The following is a 27,317-nucleotide window of genomic DNA, read 5'->3' on the forward strand; positions in this document are numbered from 1 at the left end:
TTCAGGGGCAAGGAGTACCACGTTATTGTTGAGAGCACCTATAAGAACTAGGTGCTATATATACAGTATTTGCTGGCGTATAAGACTACTTTCCCCCCCTGAAAAACATGCCTCCAAGTGGGGGGATAGTCCTATACGCCGGGTGCACTTCAGTTGGGATAGACATAGCTGCCCATAGTGGCCCATAGTACTGTAATGTAATGTTACAAACTCTATATTTTGAGTGGAAATGTTGGGGGGTCGTCTTATACGCCCAGTCGTCTTATACGCCGGCAAATACGGTACATCTATGTAAAATTGGTTCTGCTCTTAGGCTTACCAAGACACAAGGAAAGGAGAATAGCATAGAGGCCCATGCCCATAAGCCTGTAGAGAGAGCTGCCCTGCTTCAAACTTTGAGCAGTGGAGACCAAGCCCTGTATCTGTGCTCAACTTACCTCATCTCATACCCATTCACTTGGACGGAAGTATCAGTACTCTCAAGGACCGTTTATGCACTGGGCACTTCACTGCCCCAGCTCCCACGTAGGAGCACAAATCGGGGGGCGGATGAGGTGCCCCGAGCCAAATGCTCCTCCGTGTGGGTGCAGGAAGAGGTGAGGCAACCTGCCACGACTAAAACTCCAGCCTGCAGCCCAGCATGAAACCTCCAGTGCGTAAACGGTCAAGGAAATGTTCTTCCAAGCAGAATGGAAATAGGCTTTTGATTAACCTTATGGCCAAATGTAACCTGAACATTTTGAATAAATGATGGTTTTTATTTTTAAAAATTTAAGTACTGTCTGAGAAACTTAGTGGATGGTAGTTTGAGACCCTGCCTGGTGCATCCAGATCATTTTTGTTTTTGGTATGCAGTGAACAGGAAATAATAAACAAACTTGCCCATGCAGTTGTATGTTTCTAACTGTGGTATTCAAAATATGTTTTGTTTTTAACAGCAAAGTAAACTAAGAGCCTCTTGTGGTGCAGGGTGGTAAGGCAGCCGATATGCTGTCTGAAGCTGTCTGCCCATGAGGCTGGGAGTTCGAGAAGGCACTGGCAAACCACCCAGTATTGAGTCTGGCATGAAAACGCTAGAGGGCGTCATCCCAAGGGTCAGACATGACCTGGTGCTTGCACAGGGGATACCTTTACCTTAAACTAAGAGATGTGTATGTCCATTTCCTAAACAGGCTTGCTTAATGCATGGCTTTGGTTAACTTTCTGGATACAGGCACTTGTGCGGGGCTGTAGCGAAGTGGGAAACACATTTTTAAACATCCCCAGGCACTGCAGGAATGAGCATTTAATTTCAAGTGATGAAATCTGATGCCAAGGGCATTTTCTAGATATGGGATATTCTTTGGTCTGTGACTAAATGGTCATCATCTCAGCTGCAAAATGCAGGCAGTGAATGCGGGGGTGAGCGGGATATTTCAGCTTTTATCCAGCTACTGTGAGTTCCTGCTGTCTGACATAACCATTAATGTAGTTCAGTCCTATTTTCAGAACTGCACATTTCATATCTGCCGTAGTGCAGTTGCACAACGGTTCTGATAATTGCCGAGAATGAATAAAAGTTGTTGTTTTTCTTTAAGCAGTAAAAAGTCTGTAAGAGACTGCAGATGACTTGTAGTTTAGACAGTTTGTTTATTTCATTTATTTATTTTTGTATTGATAAACCGCCCTACCTTGGAGGCTCAGGTCAGCTCACAGAAGATTAAAATGCAGTACAATAATTGAAATAAAGTTTCCTGAACCCCCAAATACCTTGAAAATTGGCATCCTTTGAAAAAGGGGCAATAGTAATTTCATAGTCATAAATATGGGAACTTCAGCCATTTTTTGATCGATTAGTCCCTGCTCCTCATTTTTGTTTCTAAAAATATTCTAAACATGAAAATTGGTGAGACTTTTAGGAACCCATTGCTTGTGTTAATTTGTTGTTCCGTTGTTTAATCTATGAAAGGAAATCCTTGTCGATTCCATTGATGCCATACATTTTTTGCATACATTTGTTCTCTTTCGTTGTTGGGACCTCCCCAATTTTTTACAGTGCTATGAATTGAACCCTTGTTCCGTGTGTACCGTATCCGGGGGTTCAAGCTGAGCTACATTTGGATATAATAATCTTATATATGTTGTATGCTTGAAATCAGGCCTCTTGTGGCACAGAGTGGTAAGGCAGCAGACATGCAGTCTGAAGCTCTGCCCATGAGGCTGGGAGTTCAATCCCAGCAGCCGGCTCACGGTTGACTCAGCCTTCCATCCTTCTGAGGTCGGTAAAATGACTACCTAACTTGCTGGGGGGTAAACGGTAATGACTGGGGAAGGCACTGGCAAACCACCCCGTATTGAGTCTGCCATGAAAACACTGGAGGGTGTCACCCGAAGGGTCAGACATGACTCGGTGCTTGCACAGGGGATACCTTTACCTTTATGCTTGAAATGCTTCACTGACCTACTAAATGCTGCATCAGATCTATGGAGCAATGGTCAAGGCCAGGCGTGAACCAGGGACCTTATAACTTGCATTCTCAGCCACTGCTCTACAGCAGCTCAGAAATGACTTCTCTGCCTTAGCGTTTGAGGAGCTTGGTGGTGGCTGAAATTTTTCTTCATGAAACGAGTTTGGAAGCACGGTTCAGAGGACAAAAGCGGAGGGTCATTTTGGGGGGGGGTGGTGGAAACAACGTAGCATAAAACCAGAGTTTGCTAATGCAATAAACCAGAGTTTACTAACCGAGGGTGTGCTTGATGAGGAACTGCAGCTGCTCTTTCAGAGCTTATATAATAGGCACCTTTTCAAACACTTGTCTGTCACTTTTCACAATTTTAAGTATTTAGGCGCTCGCTTAAATTGTGTCTCTAAAAAATGCCGAGGTGTGAACTAACTGTATGGCGTGAAGATGTCTTCTGTGGCAAAGGGAAGAGAAGCCTCAAATTGGACTTAATTTACTTATTGGAGGAGCCCTAAATATGATGCTCAGGAAGAATGACTAGGTTTTGGAGCCTGGCGTATTGCTCTCCCCCCCCCCCCCAATCCCTCTGTTTTGACTGATAACTTTTCTTTATGAATTTCAGCTTAAATGGTAGGACGAGAACAAATGTCACGTTGCAAAGTCCTGTTTCAGATCAGTCTTCGCAAGCTGGTAGTTGCTGTCGCTTCCACTTTATTCCATAGCGCTGCATGTTTTAAGAATGGGCATGTGTTTCAAATTATGCGGGGCTGAGGTTTCAGTTTTGCAGGTCTGAGAAGAGCAGAATATTCCACAGATAACTCTGGCAGTCTATACGTGGTGAAGGAGAACTCTTGTTCCATTGTTGCGCTACGGAGTCGTATTTGGAAAACGAACATAAAGAAATAGGTGCCTCTATACATCCACCATCGTGATTCAGCGAGCTCTCTGAGGTCCACTCAGGGACTTAGCCTAGCCTGGTATTATTGACTATGAATGGCTCCATGTGAGCCACTTTTTACTCTGAACGGCCTTCATGTGAGTTGTGGAAGAGGTTTGTCATATGGAATGGGAGATGGTGGTTTGTGAAGCAGAAGGTGCCTCCCCTCTCCCCCATCCCTAGAGCATGTCATGGATCCAAGCCCAGCAGTCTTAAAAATGAGCACTGCATTGGAAATCCAGACGAGGGAAATCCTTTTTTTCTGCATTGTTCAGATATGGTGTCCCATAATTTAAAATGTGTAGAAAGCAATTATATTCCTCTTGTGGCGCAGGGTGGTAAAGCAGCTGCCATGCTGTCTGAAGCTGTCTGTCCATGAGGTTGGGAGTTAGATCCCAGCAGCCGGCTCAAGGTTGACTCAGCCTTCCATCCTTCCGAGGTCGGTAAAATGAGTACCCAGCTTGCTGTTATGATCCAGACCAGGGGTAGTCAAACTGCGGCCCTCCAGATGTCCATGAACTACAATTCCCATGAGCCCCCTGCCAGCATTTGCTGGCAGGGGGCTCCTGGGAATTGTAGTCCATGGACATCTGGAGGGCCGCAGTTTGACTAACCCTGGTCCAGACCATGGCCACATAACCTGGAATACCCACAAGAGCCAATGACACCTTTGCTTGCTTAAAAAAAAACAAAAGAAAAAAACAATCTTGCTGCAAATTCTATTATGAATCATCCCCCCCATCACATGTGAATGAGCATGTATTACTCTAGCCAGCCCAGCAGACTTCTTGTTCGTTTGTTGAGCAAGACAATTTTTCTGCATTAGTTTAATATGGTATGATTGGTATTCAGTCAGTTGTAGCTTTCAGTCATCATTGTGTACTTTGAATTGATGTGTCAAAGCTGGTCTGGGAGGTGGTGTGAGTTTGATTTATTGCACTTTCCTATCCCTCTTTCTTTGAAGGAGCTCAGGATGGCATATGTGGTCTCCCCTTCCCCCATTTTATCCTCACAATAACCCTGTGGAAGTAGTCTAGTCTGCAAGATGGCGACTGGCCAGCGAACTTGATGGCAGCTTGGGGATTGGAACTCAAGTCCCTTTCCAAGCCCTAACCATCAATCTAACCCCCATAAGCTGGGATGAGTGGAGGGAGGGGAATACCATGGTTGGAGTTTGACTGCATATTAGTAACCTCCCCAATAAAACTACCAAAATAAAGACCCTCAAGAAATGGCTTAATCTAGTTTAAGAAATGACTGTCTATCAGCTTGATCAAACATTCTGCCTAATACTAGTAGTACATTCTAGAACAGGGGTAGTCAACCTGTGGTCCTCTAGATGTCTATGGACTACAGTTCCCATGATCCCCTGCCAGTGTTTGCTTGCAGGGGCTCATGGGAATTGTAGTCCATGGACATCTGGAGTACCACAGGTTGACTACCTCTGTTCTAAAAGATAGGAGTGCTGATTAACTGGGGCAATAGTTGGCAACAGCCGTCTTTATTACCTTTTGTTTTGCTCATATGGACAATATGCTTTGTAGACCTTGCTTTGCCAAGTCTTTTTAGACAGATTTTGTTAAAATAAGTAGGCTAGTGTGGCAAGTTGAGTAGTTTTTGGGCAGTTCAGCGTGGGCTAGGAATGATCCTTCTGCAGCATTTGTTAGTACAAAACAACCAAAGCCTAGAGAAAGTGAACAACGCATGGTGAACGTGAAGAACTGTTCGCCAGTTTATTAATAGGGACACCTGGTTCTGAACTTTGAACGACAAGACTTGAAGCCATAAGCTGTGCTCTCGTTAAAGTTCTGTAGAAGTAACTGCCTTCTCTGTCTACGTTCTACAGGTCTCCAGAAAGGCCAACAGGGGACCTTCGGGAAAGAATGAAGAATAAGCGTCAGGACATTGAAAACGAGACACAGAAACACAACACAGAAGAATCGTCTTCCCCTATTAGGGTAAGGATAGGGCTCGTATGTTCCCAGAGTTCTTCAGCAGTACCGTTGAAAGGAGGCTTACATCATGGGAAGTACTGCTAGGTGCAGTTTTATGACTTTAACAGGAGGTGTCTAGAACAGTGGTGACCAAACTGTGGCTGTCCAGAAGTCCATGGACTACAGCTACCAGGAGCCCCTGCCAGCATGGCCATGTTGGCTGGGGCTCATGGTAATTGTCGTTCATGGTCATCTGGAGAACCACAGTTTAGCCACCCCTCATCTATTCAGAGAACTATGCAGCAACTTCTGAATTGTCAAAGGGGCTTAGTATTTGTCTTTCTTGAGGAACGGTGACCCCCGCTGCTGCATAGCAATCCTCTTCTAATAACAGACCTTCAAACGTTTGTGAAATAATATGGAACCGAGAGGTCCTCCTTTTCTGAGGAAACAGGAAGAATCTCAGAGGGCATGGCCAGGTGTTTAAAGCCTCCCACATCAGCTATTTAGACCTGTGTGTTTTGAATGGGGGGGGGGGGAAGCCTACACAGTAATTTAGCAAGATTTTTTTTTAATTGTTACTTTACTTTGAAATCTGTATGCACTTGGTATCATGACTTATGAGCCTGATTGACTCTTGGGGTCTTGAAATCACATAACCCAAGAATCCCCAATTAGTAAATTATTTTAAAGATTAGGTGGTTTGTCATGACACAAAGTTAATTCATCTTAGCTGGCCAGATGAGGACAGCACTTTAGCACAGTGCCAGTACAACCAGACGCAGATATTGTTGTCAAGGAGTAGGCCTTTTGTTAGCCTTCACGTACTTGGGGAAATTTCTGGTGGGAGTCAACGGTGAGCTTCATTTATTGCTGATCAGTCAAGATATTCAGTCCCTGCTCACTGGCATGGTGTTTTGAGATTGCTAGGCTATTTCCTGAGTGCCGTACTCCAGTACAGACCAAGACACTCCAATTATAATAGAAGAAGAAAAGTTGAGCTTTATACCTGGCTTTTCACTGTCTGAAGGAGTCTCAAAGGGGCTTACAATTGCCTTCCCCTCCCTCTCCCTACAACAGACACTCTGTGGGAGGTGGGACTGAGAGAGCTCTGACAAGACTGTTTGGTCAGAACAGCACTATCAGGGCTGTGATGAGCCTAAGGTCACCCAGCTAGCTGCATCTGGAGGGGTAGGGAATCAAACCTGGCTCCCCATATTAAAAGCTGCCATTCTTAACCACTCCACCATGCAGGTAACTCCTAGATGTATACCAGGACAGGGCATGCCAATGTGCTGTGAGATAATGACTAGTGAGTGGCAAGACAGAAATCACCTCCAGGTCTCCCATCCATAGCAGATGCTGCCCCTTTCATCTGATAACAGCAGAAAGAACCCACCCTAGGCTATAATAAAGATTTAAACAATTTAACAATAAAAATAAATAGAAATGTCTTATCTCTTCTTTTAATTGTCACAGAACAACCAAAACGGCCTCCAGATTTAAACCGTTTTCAAACGTATTTTCAATAGGGGTTTTTATCAGTGCTTGTTTTTCCAACTTAGTATTTGCTGGTGAAGTCCTTCACTAGGATCTATTCTTCTTCACAGAATTCAAACAATATATATGTTGGCCTTTGGCTCACAGGTATGGGGACGTTTTAGTCCAAAGACTGGGTTGCAGGCTCATGGTGGTTTCCAACACATCCTCACCATAGTTCTATATATTTTTGAAATGCCCATCTGGGCGGTGCTGTCCGTCCGCTGTCCGGACACAGGAGCCTTATGTCTGGGCAGCACTTTGCTGGGCATGTCCGGATTGGGCCGGCCCCTGGAGTGTCCACCTCCTTGAAGTCCTCACCCAGTCTCGCCGCCAGGAGGACACAGACCTGGTGACAGTACTTTGCGGGCCGGCCGCTACCTCTGGAGGTGTGCGGCAGGGGCCTTTCCCAGCCCGCTCGGCCCATGAAGGGCTCTCGCCGCATCAGCAATGCGGCGAGAGCCTTTCGCGGGCCGGGAAAAGCCCCTCCCGCCAGCCGCCTAGTGCGCGGCTGGCGGTGAGGGCCTTTCCCGGCCCACTTGCCCTGCGAAGGGCTCTCGGTGTGTCGCCAACACGCCAAGAGCCTTTCGCTGGCCGGACACCACCTGCGGAGGTGGCCCGAGCCCCTTCCTAGGCCCATTTTAAAAATGGGCTTTACTGCTAGTACATACAATGAAACAATAAAACATCAATCAATGCAAAGTTAAAACATCCTAATGTAACACACAAACCCCATACTCCTCAAAACAAGATGGCAGTTAAAAATAATAACTCCCCCCCCCCCAACTTCTAATGCAGTTGAATCGATGGCTGGAACAAGTGGAGATAGAAAAAAAACCAAGGTGTGACTCAGTCATTGGTTCCATGCCAGTCTAATGCCTGGCAATGGAAACCGGGGGGAGGGGGTGGAGGTGGGATTTAATTTCACCCCCCCCCCGGTACTCATTGCGCCTGGCCTCAACCAAACGCCTGGCGGAAGAGCTCCGGCTTCCAGGCCCTGTGGAACCCAGAGAGTTCCGACAGGGCCCTCAGCTCTTCTGGAAACTCATTCCACCAGGTAGGGGCCTGGCCCTGGCTGAGGCCAAGTGCATTTCCCGGGGGCAAAGGCATTTCCAGCAGCAGCTAGAAATTTGCAGAATACATGCTTGACTATGCAATCCTACGCGGAGCTAGTTGTAGTGATTTCGAGCAGCAGGCTCTAGTCTGGAGAACCAAGGTTGATTTCCCACTCCTCCACATGAAGCTTGTTGGGTGACCTTGGGCCAATCTCAGAGCTTTCTCAGCCCCACCTGCCTCACAAGGCGCCTGTTTTGGGGAGAGGAAGGGAACGTGATCATAAGCCACTCTGAGACTCCTTAGAGAAAAGCAGTGTATAAACTTTTCTCCTCCTTCCCCATTGACTTAAATGAGATTAGAAGATAGTAAATTCTAATAAGGAAGGCTAATTGAGACTTGTGGGTGCTGTGTGTTCACATAGACATGAATATGCATGCATGTAAACACCACAAAATGTAGTTTTCAAACTTTATAACTGCTTAAGAAATTTATAACAAGAAATTCAGAAAAGTCAGGTGGTTTTTCGTATCTGTGATATGGAACATGTATAGCAAGCATCCTTGTTCTTTTCCCTAGAAGTTTCCTGTCCTAAATTTTTAACTGTTTCCATTTGCTTATTTGATCCTGTAGTCTTTAAAGCGTAAGAGCCTCTTGTGGCGCAGAGTGGTAAGGCAGCCGTCTGAAAGCTCTGCCCATGAGGCTGGGAGTTCGATCCCAGCAGCCGGCTCAAGGTTGACTCAGCCTTCCATCCTTCCGAGGTCGGTAAAATGAGTACCCAGCTTGCTGGGGGGTAAACAGTAATGACTGGGGAAGGCACTGGCAAACCACCCCGTATTGAGTCTGCCATGAAAACGCTAGAGGGCGTCACCCCAAGGGTCAGACATGACTCGGTGCTTGCACAGGGGATACCTTTACCTTTAGTCTTTAAAGCTGGACTTTTTAAAGACAGAGTGTTTACCTGGATTAAAGCTCCTAGTTTTCATTCTGCTGCACACAGCTATTATCCCAACAAAAATGTACATAAGAGATTTAGAAATACTAGCTTATTGGTTGCTTTTTACTGCTGAATGAAAGCCCACCTGTAATTGTTTCAGCCTTGGATGTTAAGGACCATCAGTACTTTCTCATACCATTGTGATTCTGTGAATTTAGGCAGATGGTGAGTGGGTGGGCAGAAGGGATTATGTCAGTGCATGGCTCTTGTGGCCCTTTCTTGCATGCCCAGGGAAATGCCAATCTCCACTTTGGGATCAGGAGGTGAATTACTTCCAGTCTACACTGGCCAGGGAGTCTGGGTTTTTTTGGGGGGGGGGCATCATCTGAGCATGGAATTGGGGTCACTGTGAGTGGGCAGGTAGTTGTGAGTTTCCTGCATTCTGCAGGAAGTTGGACTAGATGATCCTGGAGGTCCCTTCCACCTCAATGATTCGGTGATTTACTGGATTTGCACGAGGTCTCTGTGGAACAAGAATACGAATTCCTTTTGCTTCCAGCCCTTATCTGCATCCTGCTAACCAGCAGCAGAATGGCGGGAGGGAATCGACTATTGAAATGCCGTCACAGGATATCATACTGAAATGGTAGCGCCACTGTGTTAACATGAGCTGGACGGGGGACCTTTGCATGCATGATTGGCTTATAGTTCTTATGGACCTCTGAGTAGAGGTAGCTCAGGGGAGCTGCATTGGTGCTGTTGGCTGAAGCAGAGCAGTACTGGAGAGCCATATCCGCTTGGGACATCTCAAGTAATTAAAGAGCTATTCTTGGCTGCAAATAACAACTCTCTCTCTCTGAACTGTCTCTGCTTTTTAAATGCTTGAAATTAATCACTTAACAACAAAATTAAACTTTTCCAGTACTTTTCATAGGTATCACAGTGCATAAATCATACCCACTGAAGGGTGCTTTTAAAAAATGCACAAACAAAAAACCTTCACTCCTGTTCTTGCATATCTGAGTTAGAAGGGATTTCCATGTGGCTATTTCTGCTAAGAAATTGTTCAGGGTTTTCATGTGAACATGAAACCATAGGCTTAAAAAATCCTAATATCAATTTCTCCTTTTTCTTTTGTTCCCCCCTCTATAGAAAGAGTCGTCAAGGGGGAGGCACAGGGGGAAGGAAGATATCAAAATTACAAAGGAGAGGACTCCAGAAAGTGAAGAAGAAAATCCAGATTGGGAGACAAATAGGGATGGTACGTGGAATTAATTGTTAGGGCTGGGCACAAACGTAAAAATTTCAGTTTGGGGGGAATGAAATAGATGGGTTAAATGGCTTGCAGCCATTTAAACCTATCAGCTGACCGACAGACATTCATACTGTTAGATTTAAATGGTTGCAAGCTATTTCACCAGAAGTGGGAAGGGGTGTTAAATGGACAGGTTAAATGGCTAGCAGCCATTTAAACCTAATAACTGAAGGGTGGACCCACCCTGCTGTTAAGTTTAAATGATTGGCAGCCATTTCACCAGTCAGTTTTGCTTCCTTCTGCTTCCAAGTGGGGGTAAGTGAAACCAACCAGTGAGATGGCTCGCAGCCATTTCAGCCTAACAGTGGGGTGGATACTTCCATCACTTGTTAGACTGAAAAGCGCATGTGGGTGAGAGGTACACAGGAGCAAAATAGATGGAAAGACTACTGATGGAAAGACCCACCATGATGTTAGGTTTCAGTGACTAGCAGCCATTTCAGCCTAACAGCAGGTTGGGTGTACCTGTCAGCTATTAGCCATTTCACTGGTCTGTTTCATTTCCTCCTGCTTTGGGTGTGTGTGTGTGTGTGGGGGGGAGCAAAACAGATAGGTTAAAACACCTGATGGGCAGACTTGCCCTGCTCAGCTGTCAGGTTTAAATGGCCTGAACAGAATGTTCTGGGGTTTCCAATCAGGCCAAATTTGTGCCAAATTTTGGCTTGCAAACAGTTTTGTGCCTATCTCTCTTAATTGGATTCTTCATATAGAATAGTATTTTATGTGATGCTTGGTAGGCTGTTACCAGAGGCAGAGCTTGAAAAAAAAAATGGAGCTGAAAGTAGCATTTCATTGTAGGAAATCTTTTAATCTGCATAAATGCTTTGTTGGATATAGCCCAATTAATATGTGCATATTATGAATGTTAATTATTTTTAGTACTTTTTCAACCATGAGTTACTGGTCCACTGCCTCCCCTGGGCCAGGATTCGGGGCACAGCCCTTCAGTGGCTGTGTTCCTTTTTCCAGAACTGGCCACAGAGGGTGGCAGTGGGGGAGACCCTGTCACATCCTTACAGACTCCCTTGTGGGGTCACACAGGTCACGGTATGCTCCCCTACGACATTTTACATCTATATGCACCCTCTTAGACAACTGGTTTGGAGCTGTGGGTTGGGTTGCCGTCGATATGCAGATGACACCTAGCTCTATCTCCTCATGGATAGCCGCCCAGATTGTCTCCCAGATACATTTGTCAGATGTTTGGAAGCCGTAGCTGGATGGTTAGAGCAGAGCTGTCTGAAACTCAACTTTTCCAAGATGGAAGCCCTGTGGCTGAGCAGGAAAGGGGCAAGACAGGAAGCGCACCTACCCACCCTGGCAGGAGTACAGCTTAACATCTCGCCCACTGCAAGGAATTTGGGGGTGATTCTGGATGCCTCCCTTTCGATGGAGGCACAAATCACAGGGGTAGCATGCATGGTGTTTTACCATCTTCGCCAAGTGAGGCTACTAGCACCCTTCCTGCCCCTGGACTGTCTAGCCTCAGTGATCCATGTGACGGTCACCTCTAGACTGGACTTCTGTAACTCGCTCTATGCTGGCCTACCCTTGTCCTTGACCTGGAAACTCCAGCTAGTACAAAATGCATTTGCTAGGTTCCTCACTGGTTTATTTTGGAGGACTGACATACAGCCTATGCTGAGGCAGCTTCACTGGTTACCAGTTATGGCCCAGATCAAGTTCAAGGTTCTTGTTTTGACTTTTAAGGTCGTCCACGACTTGGGCCCTGCCTATCTGAGGGACCGTTTGTCTGCTTATGCCCCTCAAAGGTCTCTTCGCTCTGTGGGCATTAATCTGTTGGTGGTCCCTGGTCCCAGAGAGATATGCCTGGCCTCAACCCGGGTCAGGGCCTTTTTGGTCCTGGCCCCAACCTGGTGGAATGAGCTCCCGGGAGAGCTGAGGGCTTGACAGAGCTGCCAGAGTTCCACAGGGCCTGTAAAGTCGAGCTCTTCGACAGGTCTTTGGTTGAGGCCTGGTTTTTAATGGTCTCCCCTCAGGCAATGATATATTATCGTGTGAACCCCCTTCTGGATGACTGTGGGGAGGTAGGAGGGTTTTTAGCCATCTTGATGCTTTAAAATCTAGTTTTAAGGGATTGGGGTTTTTTATGGGGGTATCTTATGTGATTCACTTTCAGTCACAGGAGGAAGGCATATAAATCTAATCGATGATGATGATGATATTTGTCTATAAGGAATTAGTCTAAATCTAAAATCCCTTATATTTTCCATTTTCAAAATCTTTGTTGGGAAGGAAATCTGTTCTGCAGTAAAAATGACAACTACAGAAGGAAGAGAGGCAGAGCACTGGTGTACAAAAGTGCTGTTTTCATAGATCTGAAGTATAATTTAAAGCAAGGAACTGTCAAACAAAATACCTAAAAAGTATTGAAGCATGGCCTGAATTACATTGATACAACAGTGTTTTAAGCACCAACAGAATAAACATCCTTTGAAATCAGTAAAGACAGGTTTTTATAAAGGCCCTTTCTTTGCCTGACTATTTGTCAATCCCATTAGGAATTAAAACAGTATTCATTGTTTGCAGCCCTTTCTCAGTTTTTTGGGGGAATACAGAGGTCTCACCGAAGACCCTGAAAGATAAGAATGGGAGAGAATTCATGTATTTATCTTTTTCGTCACAGAAATCATGAGAAATCTGCTAAGGCTTAGCCCCCAAGACTAGTCATTAAGCTTTACAGTTAAGAAGGGATTTGAACCAAAATTCTCCCCTAAGCCCAGGCCTTCATGCCACATGCATAATTGGTTGACTGTTCCTCTTCTTGGCTGGCACGTTCGTCGTAATTCCATGCTGCCTATAAATAGATTAGATAAATAGATTTGGGAACTGACTGGAACTAAAATACCAGTGCACTTGTGGCTGCATTCAGCCAAAATCTCAGTAGTGTGAGAAAAAGGCTACATAATTTATAGTCTGGGTATATTTATAGCCTTGAAATAAGGAGGCTTCTCCTAATCTTTTGCTTTAATGATTCACTTTATGGAATGGCCTTTTGGTCTCTCTTCTGAGAAGTTTCAGCTGCTGATGCAAGTACCTACCGTTAAGTATTTTGACCACGTTCACGGTACTCTGCTGACTATGAAGTGCTTTGCATCCATGCTTGTCTCTTACAACCAAAGTAAGCAGGCGTTTGGTGACTCCTTAAAGGCAAGCAAAATGTTATTCCAGCATAAGCTTTTGTGAACTTGAGCCCCCTTCTTCACATCCGAACCTGTTATGTTTAAGTTTATACAGCCGTTTTGTCCTTTGATGATCCCTTCTTTAGGAATAGAAATCTACTGGCCTTTGAAGACTCACAGAATTTTATTCCACCATAAGTAGAGGACTGAAGTTTATGAGAACCTATCCTGGAATCAAATTTTGGTCTGGGCCCAGTGTACCTGAGCGACCGTCTCTCCGCCTATACCCCAGAAAGAGCATTACGCTCCGCCATCGCCAACTGGCTGGTGATCCCTGGCCCCAAAGAAGCATGTTGGTCCTCAACGAGGTCCAGAACTTTTTCTGTCCTGGCCCCAACCTAGTGGAACAAGCTCCCTGAAGAGATCAGGGGCCTGCCAGAACACCCACAGTTCCACAGGGCCTGCAAAAGGGAGCTTCTCCACCAGGCATTTGCCTGAGACCGACCACAGGTCCCCCCTCAGACATCCCGTCCACGGCCTATACCAGTCTGACCTCCCTAGGGGCCTTCCTGTTACATTGTTGTTGTTTGGGATCACTGAAGTTGTGTTTTTTAAGAAACACTCTTGGATTGTTGTTGGAATTGACTATGTTGTATGTTGATTCATTTCATGTAAACCCTCCCCCTCCCCTCCCGGATGTTGTATGTAAACCGGAGCCATATGGAAGGGCGGTAGAGAAATTAAATAAATAAACAATACATTTTGTTACACTGTGAAATGGCAAAGTGACATCCTAAAGATTAACCCATGTTTATTCAGGGATAGGTTTTCATAAACTGCTCCCTTCTTGTGATGTAATGAAATTCTGTCGGACTCCTCTCCTTAAAGAAGGGTTTTGAAGGGGGAGAGTGGTAGTGCCCCCACTAGAACATGCTACTAGAGAAGGTTTTTCTCCTCACTGTCTCCTTATCTTTCTGTGAGTCTTCTGTCATTGTTCTGTCCCTGCCCCAATGCATTAGTAGCCCGACTGTCCTTTGTCAAGCAGAAGATGCTGCTTCCAGTGGGGGAACAGAGACCCTGAGGACCCCACCCACCTCATTCAAAGTATCTGCAGCTGTATTTATATACAGGCCTTCCCACTTCTTTCTCTTTGGGGTTTTAATTGTGTGCTTGCGTTTGCATGAAACCTGTCTTTTGGGCCTTTGCTATCCCCCAATAAATCCATCCCCCCCCCCTTCTGCACTCATATTAAGAACAAAGCGCACGGTCTCTCCGTATCCCAGCGAAGGCCGTCATGTAGTTAGGTGTGTTCACGTAAAGACTGTCAGAGGTGACGCTTCATTGACTGCATGTTGTTTCTTTCCTTTGTAAATTAAGATTCTGATAATGGAGATGTTAACTATGATTATGACCATGAGCTTTCTTTGGAAATGAAGCGCCAGAAGATCCAGAGGGAGTTAATGAAGCTTGAAGAAGAAAACATGGAGAAAAGGGAAGAAATCGTCATTAAAAAAGAGGTCGGTATTTTCCGAACAGACTCGGGACGCTAAATAGCTGCATCTAAACTCGAGTTTTCTCAGCCAGGGTGTCATGAAAACCCTGAGGTTTCTTGATGGCCCTGAAAGGGTTTCCCAAATGGGTGGGAGTTAATTATTTTATATATTTTTTAAATTTGTTAAAACATTTATTGGGTGATGTAACCCTATATACTCATATGGACCCACCCACCCGTCTCTCAAAATGGCCAGTGATGGGCCTGGAGGGGGTGGGAAGGGGAGGGGCCCCAGGTGGGCATGTCCACAGTTCTGCTTCCCAGCCATATCTTACTCGATTGCGCTACTTCTGTGGTTTCTCAAAGCTTGAAGAATGTTTAAGGGGTTTCTCAACAATAAAAAAGTTGGAAAAGGATGATCTAACTACATACCATATTAATTTTTATATTGGTATTCCACTTTTCTCCTCAGTGGGGACCTAAGGGGGCATGGAGCATGGTTCTCCCCCATTGTAGATGCATTTGGTTAGGCTGTGCGAGTGAGTGACCAGGCCAAGGTCTCCCACCGAGTTTTCATGGGTAGAGTGAGGATTAGATCCTAAACATTTGATGCATAAACAGATTGTTGCTCCATATTGAGTCAGCACCATGTGACTTTCTGCTGTTTTGTCAGTTCACGTTAGTAGTTTGGACAGACACTGAATTTTAGCAGCTGTGTCGAAAATATTTCAGCCAAGGCCACCTTGAAATTTAAGCTAGATCTTGTTGAATGGCATGTTATGGGCAAGAACATTTTAGGAGAAAACAAACTAATCCATGGTTGGTCTCATTTTAGTAGCCAAGTGGACAATTACACTTCAGTTGAGGCCACATCACTTTATGCGTGGCTTCTCCGCAGCTCCCATTTTGAGAGTCACTGAGTTTAAGGCCTTATTTCTCCCTCCAGTCCAGACCATCCATCTTTGCTTTTATACCTGATAGTTTTGCCTTCATCCAGGTATCCTAACAATGTTCTTGGCAATGTAGGGAAGTTGTTTGGCTTGCCAGGTCAAGGAAAAATAGGTGATTCCTTGATTGGTATTTGCAAACATTTCTCCCGTCCTTTATCAGTTTCAAAGCATGGTGATTGGAAGCATATTAGTATTTGCTTCAACACAGAGAAAGGTGATCTTATGTTGGGATCCTCCTGATTTTCTTGCCTTTATGTTCAGGATGGACCAAAGCATTAGGGCTAGCCCAGGGGATAATGACTTGAAATGAGGACAAATTGTAAATCTTTACTGTGGCAAGTTTATAAAGTTTCAGGGAAAGTTGGTTGACGTTTGTCTTTTGAACGAGTAGCATGATCTCTGCGTTCAGTGAAGTTTTTAGGATGCTCATTGCAATGAACAGCAGTGTTTGTGATACGGTTGATGTTTTTAACTTCTTCAAGATTTCTCCAGAAGCAGTTAGATCTAAAGTATCATCCTCACCTTCGCCAAGAAAATCTAGTAAATCGCCAAAACTACGGTCAAGTCCCAAATCTTCCACGGCTGTCAATAAGAGGGAGAAGAAGACTTCTACAGTGTCTTCGCCTCTCTTGGAACCACAGAGGTTGGTATATAGGCGAGGGTCATTGCCAAACTGTGTATGTCTTACCTTGAAAGAATTTTTTGTGTGGTTGTGTCTGAATACTTGAATAGCTGAGCCATGGTAACGATGGGCTGTAAACCAGAGCCATGTGCCATTGTGTGCAAGATGCGCTTTCCGTCACCATGTTTAAGTGTTATGTCTTCACCAAGCAAACTGTGGTTAAGGAGCAGAACAAAGTATGAGTCCCACTGGCACTTTTAAGACCAACCAAGTTTTATTCAAGGAATAAGCTTTCATGTGCATGTATACTTTGTCAGGTACAGTGAAACAGAATATTCTCAACCATTATATATAGGTAGGAGGCTGGGGGGGGGAGTTTAATTGCCTGGAAGGGCTAGCTACAATCAAGCTGAATAAGAAACCGGGTGAGTAGCCGAGATTGGATTAAGGCAGTATATGTGAGTGGCCGTAAATAAGCATACCAATATAAGAGTGCACCTGCTGGTCCCCAGTGTTGTTGACTTTGGGGCTGTCACTGGACTCAAATGTCTTCTCAGGTCTGTTCGTTAACTCTTCCAGTGAACAGCAGCCATTTAAACCAGGGGTAGTCAACTCATGGTCCTCCAGATGTCCATGGACTACAATTCCCATGAGCCCCTGCCAGCAAATGCTGGCAGGGGCTCATGGGAATTGTAGTCCATGGACATCTGGAGGACCACGGGTTGACTACCCCTGATTTAAACGACCTCCTTTTGGAGCCACTGATAGGGTGGCTGTAAAGAATTGGGAGTAATTAGGGAAGCTGTACAGATAGTGTTGTATGATTTACAGACAAGCTGATTTAACATCCTGAAACATTTGCGTGTGCATTTGTGTGTGTTTTTAGGAGTTCCAAAAACAACCACAGCAAAAAGAAGGGGCCTCGGACACCGAGTCCGCCTCCACCGGTACAGGACGAGATGTCACGAAGCAAAAAACACAAAGAAAAGCACAAAGTTAAGGAACGGTTAGAAGAGAAGCCAAGGGAGGTGAAGGAGAGAGGCCGTGAATTTGAAAGGCACAAAGAAAAGAAAGAGAAGCAAAGGTAATGGCAAGATGTCCAGCGTGGTTGGATTTTGTTTAGTGCATCTGATTCTGCTAAATTTGGAATTTAAAGACCACCAGACAACCTTGTGGGGCTTTATGTCCCGCTTACTGCACCCTCCATTAAGGTCACTGAAGTGTGTGATTTTCATGGCCCAATGCATGCTGCTATTGGTGAGATTTTCTGCCTTTATTTCCCCCCCCCCCACACCCCATTTTATTTCTTGTGTTTTACATATCCGTAGGAACAAAAATGACCTTAAATAAAATAATTAAGTTCTCATGCATACATTTGCTCTCCTCCAGTTTTGTTAATATTTCCGTTTGGATAAAGGTTCTGGAAATGAAAGCCATTTTCAGAGCAACCTAGAATTTACCTTCAGAATATGTTTTGCCAGAAGACATAAGAACTACTGAACGTGGCTCACTGAATGCTGGGAGGGCGGTACCGAAATTAAATAGATAGAACTATTCAATGGACGTTTCGAGTGCACCAGTCATGAAGCAGCGTCATACTGACAGTATTTTTACTCTGCTTCCAACTAAGCCGTGTACAGAAGTTAAAAGGAGGTGAATCCTACGGACTGCTTGCAGTGTATTATAGACAGATGAGTGGAAGTGAAGCACAAGCTGGGTGATTAATGCTGATGATGTTGCTTTCCATCTTTGGGCAGCTTGTTGATCCTGCCTTCCTGTTTTGTGTGCTCTTCAGAGACACCTCGGAAAGTTCTCATAGGCAGAGACGGTCGCCTAGCCCAGAAGAACGTTCTGGTAGTAATTCTTCTCCTTCAAGAGAATATTCTCCTACCACAAGGAGAAGGCAAACCTCTTGGGCTGCAGCTAAGTCCAGCAGCCATAAGCATTCTTTATCACCGTCTTGCAGGTAGAATAATTGTTTTGTATATATTCTGTACACCCTCTTATGGATAGAGGTCATTATTTGCTGGCTTGGATTTCAAAATCGTTAAGAGAAGCTTTGACTGGGAGTTAACACTTAAGAGGCTCAAATAGAAAATGCTCCCCGTATACTGGCTTGTCCTTTCTATGCTGTTTTACTCTTGCTAAACATTTTTATTTTGTAACGTATAAATATAAAGGTAAAGGTATCCCCTGTGCAAGCACCGAATCATGCCTGACCCTTGGGGTGACGCCCTCTAGCGTTTTCATGGCAGACTCAATATGGGGTGGTTTGCCAGTGACTTCCCCAGTCATTACCATTTACCCCCCAGCAAGCTGGGTACTCATTTTACCGACCTCGGAAGGATGGAAGGCTCAGTCAACCTTGAGCCGGCTGCTGGAACTCCCAACCCCATGGGCAGAGCTTTCAGGCTGCATGTCTGCTGCCTTACCACTCTATGCCACAAGAGGCTCATAACGTATAAATATAGAGGAATCTTTACACTGGCATTGCTCCATAGATCTGATGCAGCATTTAGTAGGCCAGTGAAGCATTTCAAGCATAAAGGTAAAGGTATCCCCCTGTGCAAGCACCGGGTTATGTCTGACCCTTGGGGTGACGCCCTCCAGCGTTTTCATTGCAGACTCAATACAGGGTGGTTTGCCATTGCCTTCCCCAGTCATTACCGTTTACCCCCCAGCAAGCTGGGTACTCATTTTACCGACCTCGGAAGGATGGAAGGCTGAGTCAACCATGAGCCGGCTGCTGGGATTGAACTCCCAGCCTCATGGGCCGAGCTTCAGACTGCATGTCTGTTGCCTTACCACTCTGTGCCACAAGAGGCTCATAACGTATAGATATAGAGGAATCTTTACACTGGCATGCCGTGATGCCCATCTGACATCAGAAACAGCAGTTAGTAATATCTAAAGTAAATCTGATACAAATCAGGTAGAGTCCTTATTTCATGTAATATTATACTGCCCTCTATACAAGAAACAGAGGGGGAAATATATCATCCCTTGGATAAGTCATTTAGATGAAGCATCTGAGATCCCAAGTATATATTTTCTTTTAAATGGCTCGTTGCAAAAGTTAATATGTACCAAAATTAAAATACAAATATTTCTTATTGAGTGCACATTAAGAAGATTAAAAACAACAAGACATAAGAAAGTCTGTGCAATATTGCACACACAGTCTCAGTGGTAGCAGAAGGTGTGATCATAGACCAAGCACATCTCAACCCAAAGGGTCGTAATCAGTGGTCAGATAAACTACATGCACACATGTAATAGTATAGTATTACAATAAGACCTGGTTGGTGGCAAAAGAATCATAAAACGTGAAGCTCCCAATAGTATATATAATAATAATTTGAGCTCACAATCAAAAATCAAATTGGCCAAGAACTGCCTTAATAAACTTTCCAATGCTACACCATTATTATACAGATTGCTGTAGATGTTAGGGAGCTAGTCGTGACAAAACAGCCTGGATTCCTATGGGCAGGAGGGAATTCCATCTGTGAAGCATTACTGCCCTGTTTCCCCCGACCTGCTGAAGTTCAGAATATCCCCCCCAAATGGGGCTGCAGTGGGACAGGAGAACCCCCCCCCCCCCCCCCCCAGGAACAGCAAGAGTTGGAGGTGTGTCATGGGAATGGAGAACTGTAGAAAACTGCTCCCTTTCTGTTTTTGGAAATCAACCTCTATGTGTGAATACCCACTTGTCGTGTATGAAAGGAAAATATCAATTATACTTATTTGCGTAATAATAAACGAAACGATCTGCCGTAAAGCTCAGAACAGTCGGTCTGACAATATTTGAATTTCTGGTTCTGCAGGTCTTCTTCACCGCCGACCCAACGTCATTCTCCCGTCTCATCAAGGCATCACTCTTCTTCGTCCCAGTCCGGGTCTTCGGTTCAGAGGCACTCCCCTTCCCCGCGTCACAAAAGATCTCCTTCCCCCTCTTACAATAGGACAACTTCCCCGCCCGTAGGCCGGTCTTCCTCTCCTTATCCCCACCGCACCTCACCTTCTTCTCAGCAAAAACAGACCCCTTCACGACACCGTTCGCCTGCCAGAGAGAGAAGTCGGCACGACCGTGAACGGGTTTCGCAGTCACATGATCGACGGCATGAAAGGAGGGACGGTATAACAATCTCGTTTCAGAATATTTGCAGGCTGTAGTGTAGTTTTTAAAGTTACTGTGGGTCAGCTACCCTTTCTTCCCAAAGCCTTTAAACTCCCAACCTGAGATTGCTGGCTGAATTATTAATAAAAATAGCCAGCCTCCTTCCATATCAGAAAATCCCAGAAGCCAGCGCAGCGTTTTTGTCTTGTCTCTTGGACCAGACACGTGACTGGATGGCACGGGAATCGTTTTCAAATTGTAGGCTGAAAAGGAAAAATCAACACATGTCTTCGTAAGATTAGGCCATCCTTCACTACTTGACGTTCTTAACCGTGTTCTGACTCAGTTTGCCAGGCCGTCCCCTTGCACCTCTGGAAGCCTTGGAAGTAGGGCAAGGAGCAGAAATGGAATCCTGGAAGTGATGTCAGCACATCAGGAAATTCTCTGGGACCCCCCAAAACTCTGGTAATTGGGGGGAGGGAATTCCAGAGTTTCTTTAGACATGCTGATGTCACCTCATGTTTCCACCTGGAAGTAATATTAACTGGTCAGTCAGCATCATTTCTGCCCCCTGACCAGGACACAAGGGCAGGCTGGGAGATTGCCTGTGGAAAGAGGTCATTGGGCCTCATACTTTGGCCTCACGTCTCCCTTCCTCCGTGATTTTTTTGGTTGCTATGACTTTGGAACCTATCCCCAAATCAGCAGTCATGGTTTGAAGTTGGTTTTCGATTCCAGAGGGCAGGCTGAACAGTGGCTCGGTGTTACATATGAACTGGACCAGCGTATGTAGTGTTTTGCAAAACTTCAAGTTGACAGTGGCGGTGATTTTAAGCATTTGTTTTGGGTAGCAGATAGCAGCAGGGAAGCTACTTTCTTCTTTCAGTCTGCCTTTGAAGTTTTAAAGAAAAATGCCCTTCTTCCCCAAAAGGGTCTGGAGAGTCATGATGTATCAAATATCGGAATGCATATAAAAGTACACGAGGGTTGAAACTAGATCCTTACTTGGAACAGATATCAAACTCCACTTTTAAACAATTCTCATTGGCTTTTCCCTGTAGCTTGCTACTCGTAGGTTTCATTGTATTTTGGTACAGACGATTTGTAACCAAGAGTTGAATATGTAAACTGATGGTGCATTAAATTCGTTTTCAGACACAAGAGGGAAAAGGGGAAGAGAGAGAGACACCCGAGATGATCGAGACTATGACCAAGAACAGAGCACCCCCCGAGACCATAGAGATGATAGAGAATCTCGTGACGGGCGGGATCGAAGGGAAACCAGAGAGAATAGAGACCGCAGGGATTTAAGAGAATCTCGAGATGCTCGGGACTCACGGGACACGCGGGACTGTAGCAGAGACAATAAAGAAAGCCGTGACCAGCGGGACCTGCGTTCCTCACGAGATACACATGACTACAGGGACAGAGAGTGTCGAGAGACGCATAAGAAGGAAGAGCAATATCAGGAGGAAACCCGTAGCTATGGAAGAACCCATGGCAGAGAAGAAAGTTCTCGTACTGAAACAAGGACAGAATCCAGAAGTGAAACCAGAAACGAAACCAGAAGTACCGGCAGAAGTCGCGGGAGAGGCCCTGAATTATCGGACAAGGGTATAATAGATGAAATACTGGATTCGTCATTTCATGGTTCCGTGCTAAAGCGCTGCTCTGTCAGTGCGGTATCAAAACAGTTTCCTTAATTTCATCTCCTCCTTTCCACCACTGTGCATGTGTCCAGAAAATTGTTTAATGCGTCTTCAAGCATGGCTTTCAAACAGCCATGCAATGCTCTCATGGAGCCAGTGGGTAATAGCAGACAAAAAAAAAACAGTAGCTCTGTTGTTATCTGCTTGTTTGCTGCCTTTCCTTGTTGCAGTTTGAATGTTTTTAGTGTCTGATGGGAGTTCCCTGGGTGATGTGTTTTCAGAGTCTGACATCAGCCAGATTCACACACACACACACACACACACACACACACACACACACACACACACACACACACACACACTCTCTCTCTCTCTCTCTCTCTCTCTCTCTCTCTCTCTCTCTCTCTCTCTCTCTCTCTCTCTCTCTCTCTCTCTCTCTCTCTCTCTCTATCTCTCTATCTATCTATCTATCTATCTATCTATCTATCTATCTATCTATCTATCTGCTTCAGATGGTGCAATGTCTTATTTTTCAGTTTGTACAGGGTTTGCACATTTTAAAAAATTATGTGGAACTGTGACTAGATCTGTGCTTTTTCTCCATGTATATTTCCATTAGGTAGTCGAGGAACAAGAGGGTCTCAGGTTGACAGTCACACCACTAGTAGCAGCTACCACGACGGCTGGGAGTCACGGAGCAGTTACACTGACAGGGATCGCTATGAAAATCGAGAACACGCCAGAGATTCTTCCTTTGAGAGAAGACACGGGGAAAGGGATAAGCGTGACAACAGAGATAGAGGTATACATTGTACGATTCCTGGTTCAGAAATGTGCAGTTTCCACCTTCTTTATGCTTGTCTTCCCAGAGAGGGCAAGATGAGAACAGGGCAGTTGCTTGAAGGTAAGAACGTTCCAGAACCCATGGAAAAGGAGAAGTTGTTGTGCACAAGCGCTGAAGCTGTTGTCAGTAAAGGCACGGAGTATTATTAGACCCACTATTCACTATCTTTAACTTCAGAATTCTTGTTTGAGACCAGCCTGGTCTTACTCAAAAGCAAGTGGAGCCAGTTTGGTGTAGTGGTTAGGAATGCGGACTTCTAATCTGGCACATCAGGTTTGATTGTGCACTGCCCCACATGCAACCAGCTGGGTGGCCTTGGGCTCGCCACGGTGCTGATAAAACTGTTCTGACCGAGCAGTGATACCAGGGCTCTCTCAGCCTCACCTCCCTCACAGGGTGTCTGTTGTGGGGAGAGGAAAGGGAAGGAGACTGTAAGCTGCTTTGAGACTCCTTTGGGTAGAGAAAAGCGGCGTATAAGAACCAACTTCTTCAGTAATATCAGGGCTCTCTCAGCCTCATCTCCCTCACAGGGTGTCTGTTGTGGGGAGAGGAAAGGGAAGACGACTGTTAGCCACTTTGAGATTCCTTTGGGTAGAGAAAAGCAGCATATAAGAACCAACTCTTCTTCTTTAATGATTTCCCAGTACAAAATAGCCCAAATATATTAAGCATTCTATCATAGCAGCAATAAAACGGTGAAATAGTCCTTGAACTATAATTGCTATTGATTTGGGTGAGTCTTTCAATTATCATTTCTCCTGAACTGGAAGCTTCTGTGTCGAATGATGGAAGTTGAAACAAGATAGTCGCTGCTCTTTCATCTTTGGATCTTTCAAAGATTCTGTGCCCCTGTATTAATCATTACTTTAATTTATAAGCCACTCTTCCATGCAAGCAGGTTCTGGACAGCTTAAAATATCTTGATAATTAAAACATCTCTAAGAACATTATAGTTTAAAAAGTAGTCCATCGCCACCCCATTCCATCGTAGCTCCCCTGGCCTATCCCAGGCTGTTCCGAGACTATGGCGAGAAAGTCTCTTAAGTGCAGGGAGTGGCCAGTATAACCGGGAAGAGATGTTAAGATGGGAGAAGTGAATGGCAGATGGAGGCCCATGTTTTTTTCTTCTTTCTCCTGTCCTCAACCATGAACCTGGTGGAAGAGCACTGCTTTACCGGCAAAACTTTGCTAGTTCTGTCAGGGCCTGGATATCAGTTGGTAATTCATTCTACCAAGCAGGAATCAGGACTAAAAAGGCCTTGACTCTGATCAAGGCCAATCAGATTTTTCTGGGGCCAGGGATCACCATCTAATTTGTATTTGCAGATCGTAATGTTCTCCAGGGGATGTACAGTAAGAGGCAATTGGAAACTTGGGACTAATTTGTTCTCTTATGACTTTTATGCATGTGACAAATAACAGGCCATCAGTTTATTGATTTTTCCTCCAAATTTTGTGGGTCATCAATTTAAATGTTGAATAGTGTGTGTTCCTCATGAGTAGTTTTGTTTCTCTTTTGCCATTTTGGAGAGTACTTTTTCCCTTTCCCCTCTCTGTCTTTTGCTTACATCTCTTGCTATACTTTTCTCATTTGAAAAAGGGTATTTGTGTAGCCTCCGTTAAAGGGAAAATATTTATGAGTTCATGGGCTTATCACATTAAGCACATGTTCTACCAGGTGGGTGCTTTGCATTGCTGTTTTTTGGAGGGGTGTAATCCTACTTTTAAAGCTCGTACCTGGGCTCTCCAGCAACCTGTGATCAAAAAGTCTACCATAAATTCTCAAAATATAGGTGACTCAGGTCTATTTTAAGTTGGGTAATCTTGTATTATAGAGGCACATTTTTTAAACCTGCCTTTATTGCATCTCAAGGTTATAGTTCTACATATAAAACACTAGAATCCATACAGGAAACCAAGATGTTCTGAGTGGTCTTTGTAGATATATGGGGTGCAATAGACGTGTCTTTTGTATCTTGCATGTTCTTGGGCAAATATGATAGCAAAGATAGCCTTAGGTTATCTGCCTAATTTTGTCACTGGAAATGAATCTTGTTTGCTGTTACAGATCAAAGACCAAGCTCACCAATACGACACCAAGGAAGAAGTGACGATCTTGAACGCGATGAACGACTCGATGAGCGGAGGGTAGATCGAGTTGAAGACAGAAGAGATGAAAGAACCAGGGACCGGGAGAGGGAGCGGGAAAGAGAAAGAGAAGCTGAACGCGATCGTGCCCGTGAAAGAGAAAGGGAGAGAGAAAGAGAGAGAGAAAGGGAGAAGGACAGAGAGCGTGAACGGGAAAGGGAGCATGACAGAGAGCGAGAACGGGAAAGAGAGAGGGAGAGAGAACGGGAAAGGGAACGAGAGCGCGAACGGGAAAGGGGACGGGAAAGAGAGAAAGAAAGAGAACGCCAGAGAGACTGGGATGACAAAGAGAGAGGACGAGAAGAACGCAGAGACAAAAGAGAAGATGTCCGCGAAGAAAGGACCACAAGAGACAGCCGTGAAGAGAGAAAATCAAAGTAAGTCTGTTTCTTAAAAAGTGAATGGGATATTCAACATAACTTGGAGCTGTAGTTCTAACCTATGCTGGTCTGTCTGGTAGCAGATATTTGTTTTTCATTGCCATTTTGTGGACTATTCCTGTAGCCAAAAGTAACGAAATGCCTCTCCGGATGACTGATGAAACTCTTTAAATTGTTAAGGGTAGATGAGAAAGAAAAATGAGACAGAAACAAAATTCTAAGTGAGGCTTTTCAGTGATCTGCACTTAGAGATGAAGAGAACTATTATTATAACCAGTTTAAAAAAATAGAAGAGAACAACAACAACAAAAAAAGGGAGCACACAAAATCTTTTCCACAAGATCCAAGAAATCAAATGGAAATTCAGACCATGCCAAGAGATGCTAAAATATCAACATAGAAATGCATTATCTGATAATGACAAAATAAAGAATAACGGAAACAACATATTGAAGAAGTGTACAGAAGAGATGAAAGGATGACAGGCTTCTTCCAAGAAGACTGTTGAGAAAGCACCTGCATTTTTAAGAAAGTGTAGTGAAAACTATATTCAAAGCAATTGGGATAAACAACTTACCAGGAGTAGATGGGTATATCAATGGAGATATATCAGGCTACAGGCATTGAGTACCTCAAAATTTGCCAACAAATATGGAAAGCAAAACAATAATCCGTAGATTGAAAATGTTCAGTCTGCATTCAAATTTCGAAAAAAGGAGATGTCCAAGAGGCCTCCTTGCTTTTGAATATACCAATACTGAGATCAGCATTTATGATTATCATTTATTAGATTTATAAACTTCCCTAAAAAAGCTCAGGGTAATGTAAAACACATCACAATTCTCTTTAAATGTAAATTCCAATAAGACAATAATGTGGCAAGTATTTCAAGCTGATACTGTATCAAAATAAGCCGAAACTGATTGGCCTTTTTGCATCCCAATGTAGAAAACGCCACAGGAACGAGAGCAGCCCCAGTCCTCGTAAGTCGCCCAAGCGTCGGCGTGAGCATTCTCCCGACAGTGATGCCTACAACAGCGGAGATGATCAAAGTGAGTAGCAGCCTCCTGGTACATAATTCTTTTTTATTTTATTTTTTTTAAAACGCTAATGTAAAGGGACATATACAAAAAGACCACATAACAAATCACAGATATCAAAATTCATAGACTCATAGAGTTGGAAGGGATTTGCTGGGTCATCTAGTCCACTATGCAGGACACTCACATCCCTATCGCTCCTCCCCTGTAACCTGCCACCCCCTTGAGCCTTCGCAGAATCAGCCTCTCCGTCAGATGGCTCTCCAGCCTCTGTTTTAAAATCTCCAAAGATGGAGAACCCACCACCTCCCGAGGAAGCCTGTTCCACTGAGAAACTGCTCTAACTGTCAGGAACTTCTTCTGGATGTTTAGACAGAATTTCTTTTGAATTAATTTCATCCCATTCGTTCTGGTCCATCCCTCCGGGGCAAGAGAGAACAACTCTGCTCCATCCTCTATATGGCACCCTTTTAAATATTTGAAGATGGCTATCGGATCCCCTCTCATCCACTTCTGGCTGTCAGTATTTCTCCCCACCATCCCCTTCATTACAACCCCCAAGACATTCTCTAGAAAATAAAATAGATCTTATTTCAAATATTTTTAAATTTCAAATTTCATAACTTGTATTTTAAAACTATATTATTCATTTCATCATAACTTTATATGCCGTGTTACATGGTTCACCGCTTCTACGTACTAGCCATGGCTTCTAATGTATACAGTTTCAAAGATCCAAAAGAAAGTCTCATATAAAGATATTTTTGTTCAAA

General features: G+C 44.5%; 2 protein-coding genes across 7 annotated transcripts in view; both read left to right on the forward strand.

Moving 5' to 3' along the window:
• The window catches only part of FOXO1 (forkhead box O1), a 456,870-nt gene that overhangs the window by 393,028 nt on the left and 36,525 nt on the right, over positions 1-27,317 (forward strand). The gene's annotated exons all lie outside the window — the stretch shown is intronic.
• Positions 1-27,317, forward strand: part of ZC3H13 (zinc finger CCCH-type containing 13) — a 54,961-nt gene that overhangs the window by 13,793 nt on the left and 13,851 nt on the right. For 4 of the 5 annotated variants that reach the window (XM_077312544.1, XM_077312552.1, XM_077312569.1 and 1 more), the window contains 11 exons: positions 5,225-5,336; positions 9,994-10,102; positions 14,677-14,816; positions 16,224-16,384; positions 17,250-17,447; positions 18,159-18,329; positions 20,191-20,501; positions 21,639-22,097; positions 22,752-22,934; positions 25,045-25,501; positions 26,453-26,556. In XM_077312544.1, coding sequence (XP_077168659.1) covers positions 5,225-5,336; positions 9,994-10,102; positions 14,677-14,816; positions 16,224-16,384; positions 17,250-17,447; positions 18,159-18,329; positions 20,191-20,501; positions 21,639-22,097; positions 22,752-22,934; positions 25,045-25,501; positions 26,453-26,556 — 2,405 coding nt within the window. The remainder of the gene's footprint in view (positions 1-5,224; positions 5,337-9,993; positions 10,103-14,676; positions 14,817-16,223; positions 16,385-17,249; positions 17,448-18,158; positions 18,330-20,190; positions 20,502-21,638; positions 22,098-22,751; positions 22,935-25,044; positions 25,502-26,452; positions 26,557-27,317) is intronic. The other variant, XM_077312559.1, reaches the window with a different exon arrangement.

This window comes from Paroedura picta, chromosome 1 (genome assembly GCF_049243985.1).
Source record: "Paroedura picta isolate Pp20150507F chromosome 1, Ppicta_v3.0, whole genome shotgun sequence".
NCBI classification, from domain to species: domain Eukaryota; kingdom Metazoa; phylum Chordata; class Lepidosauria; order Squamata; family Gekkonidae; genus Paroedura; species Paroedura picta.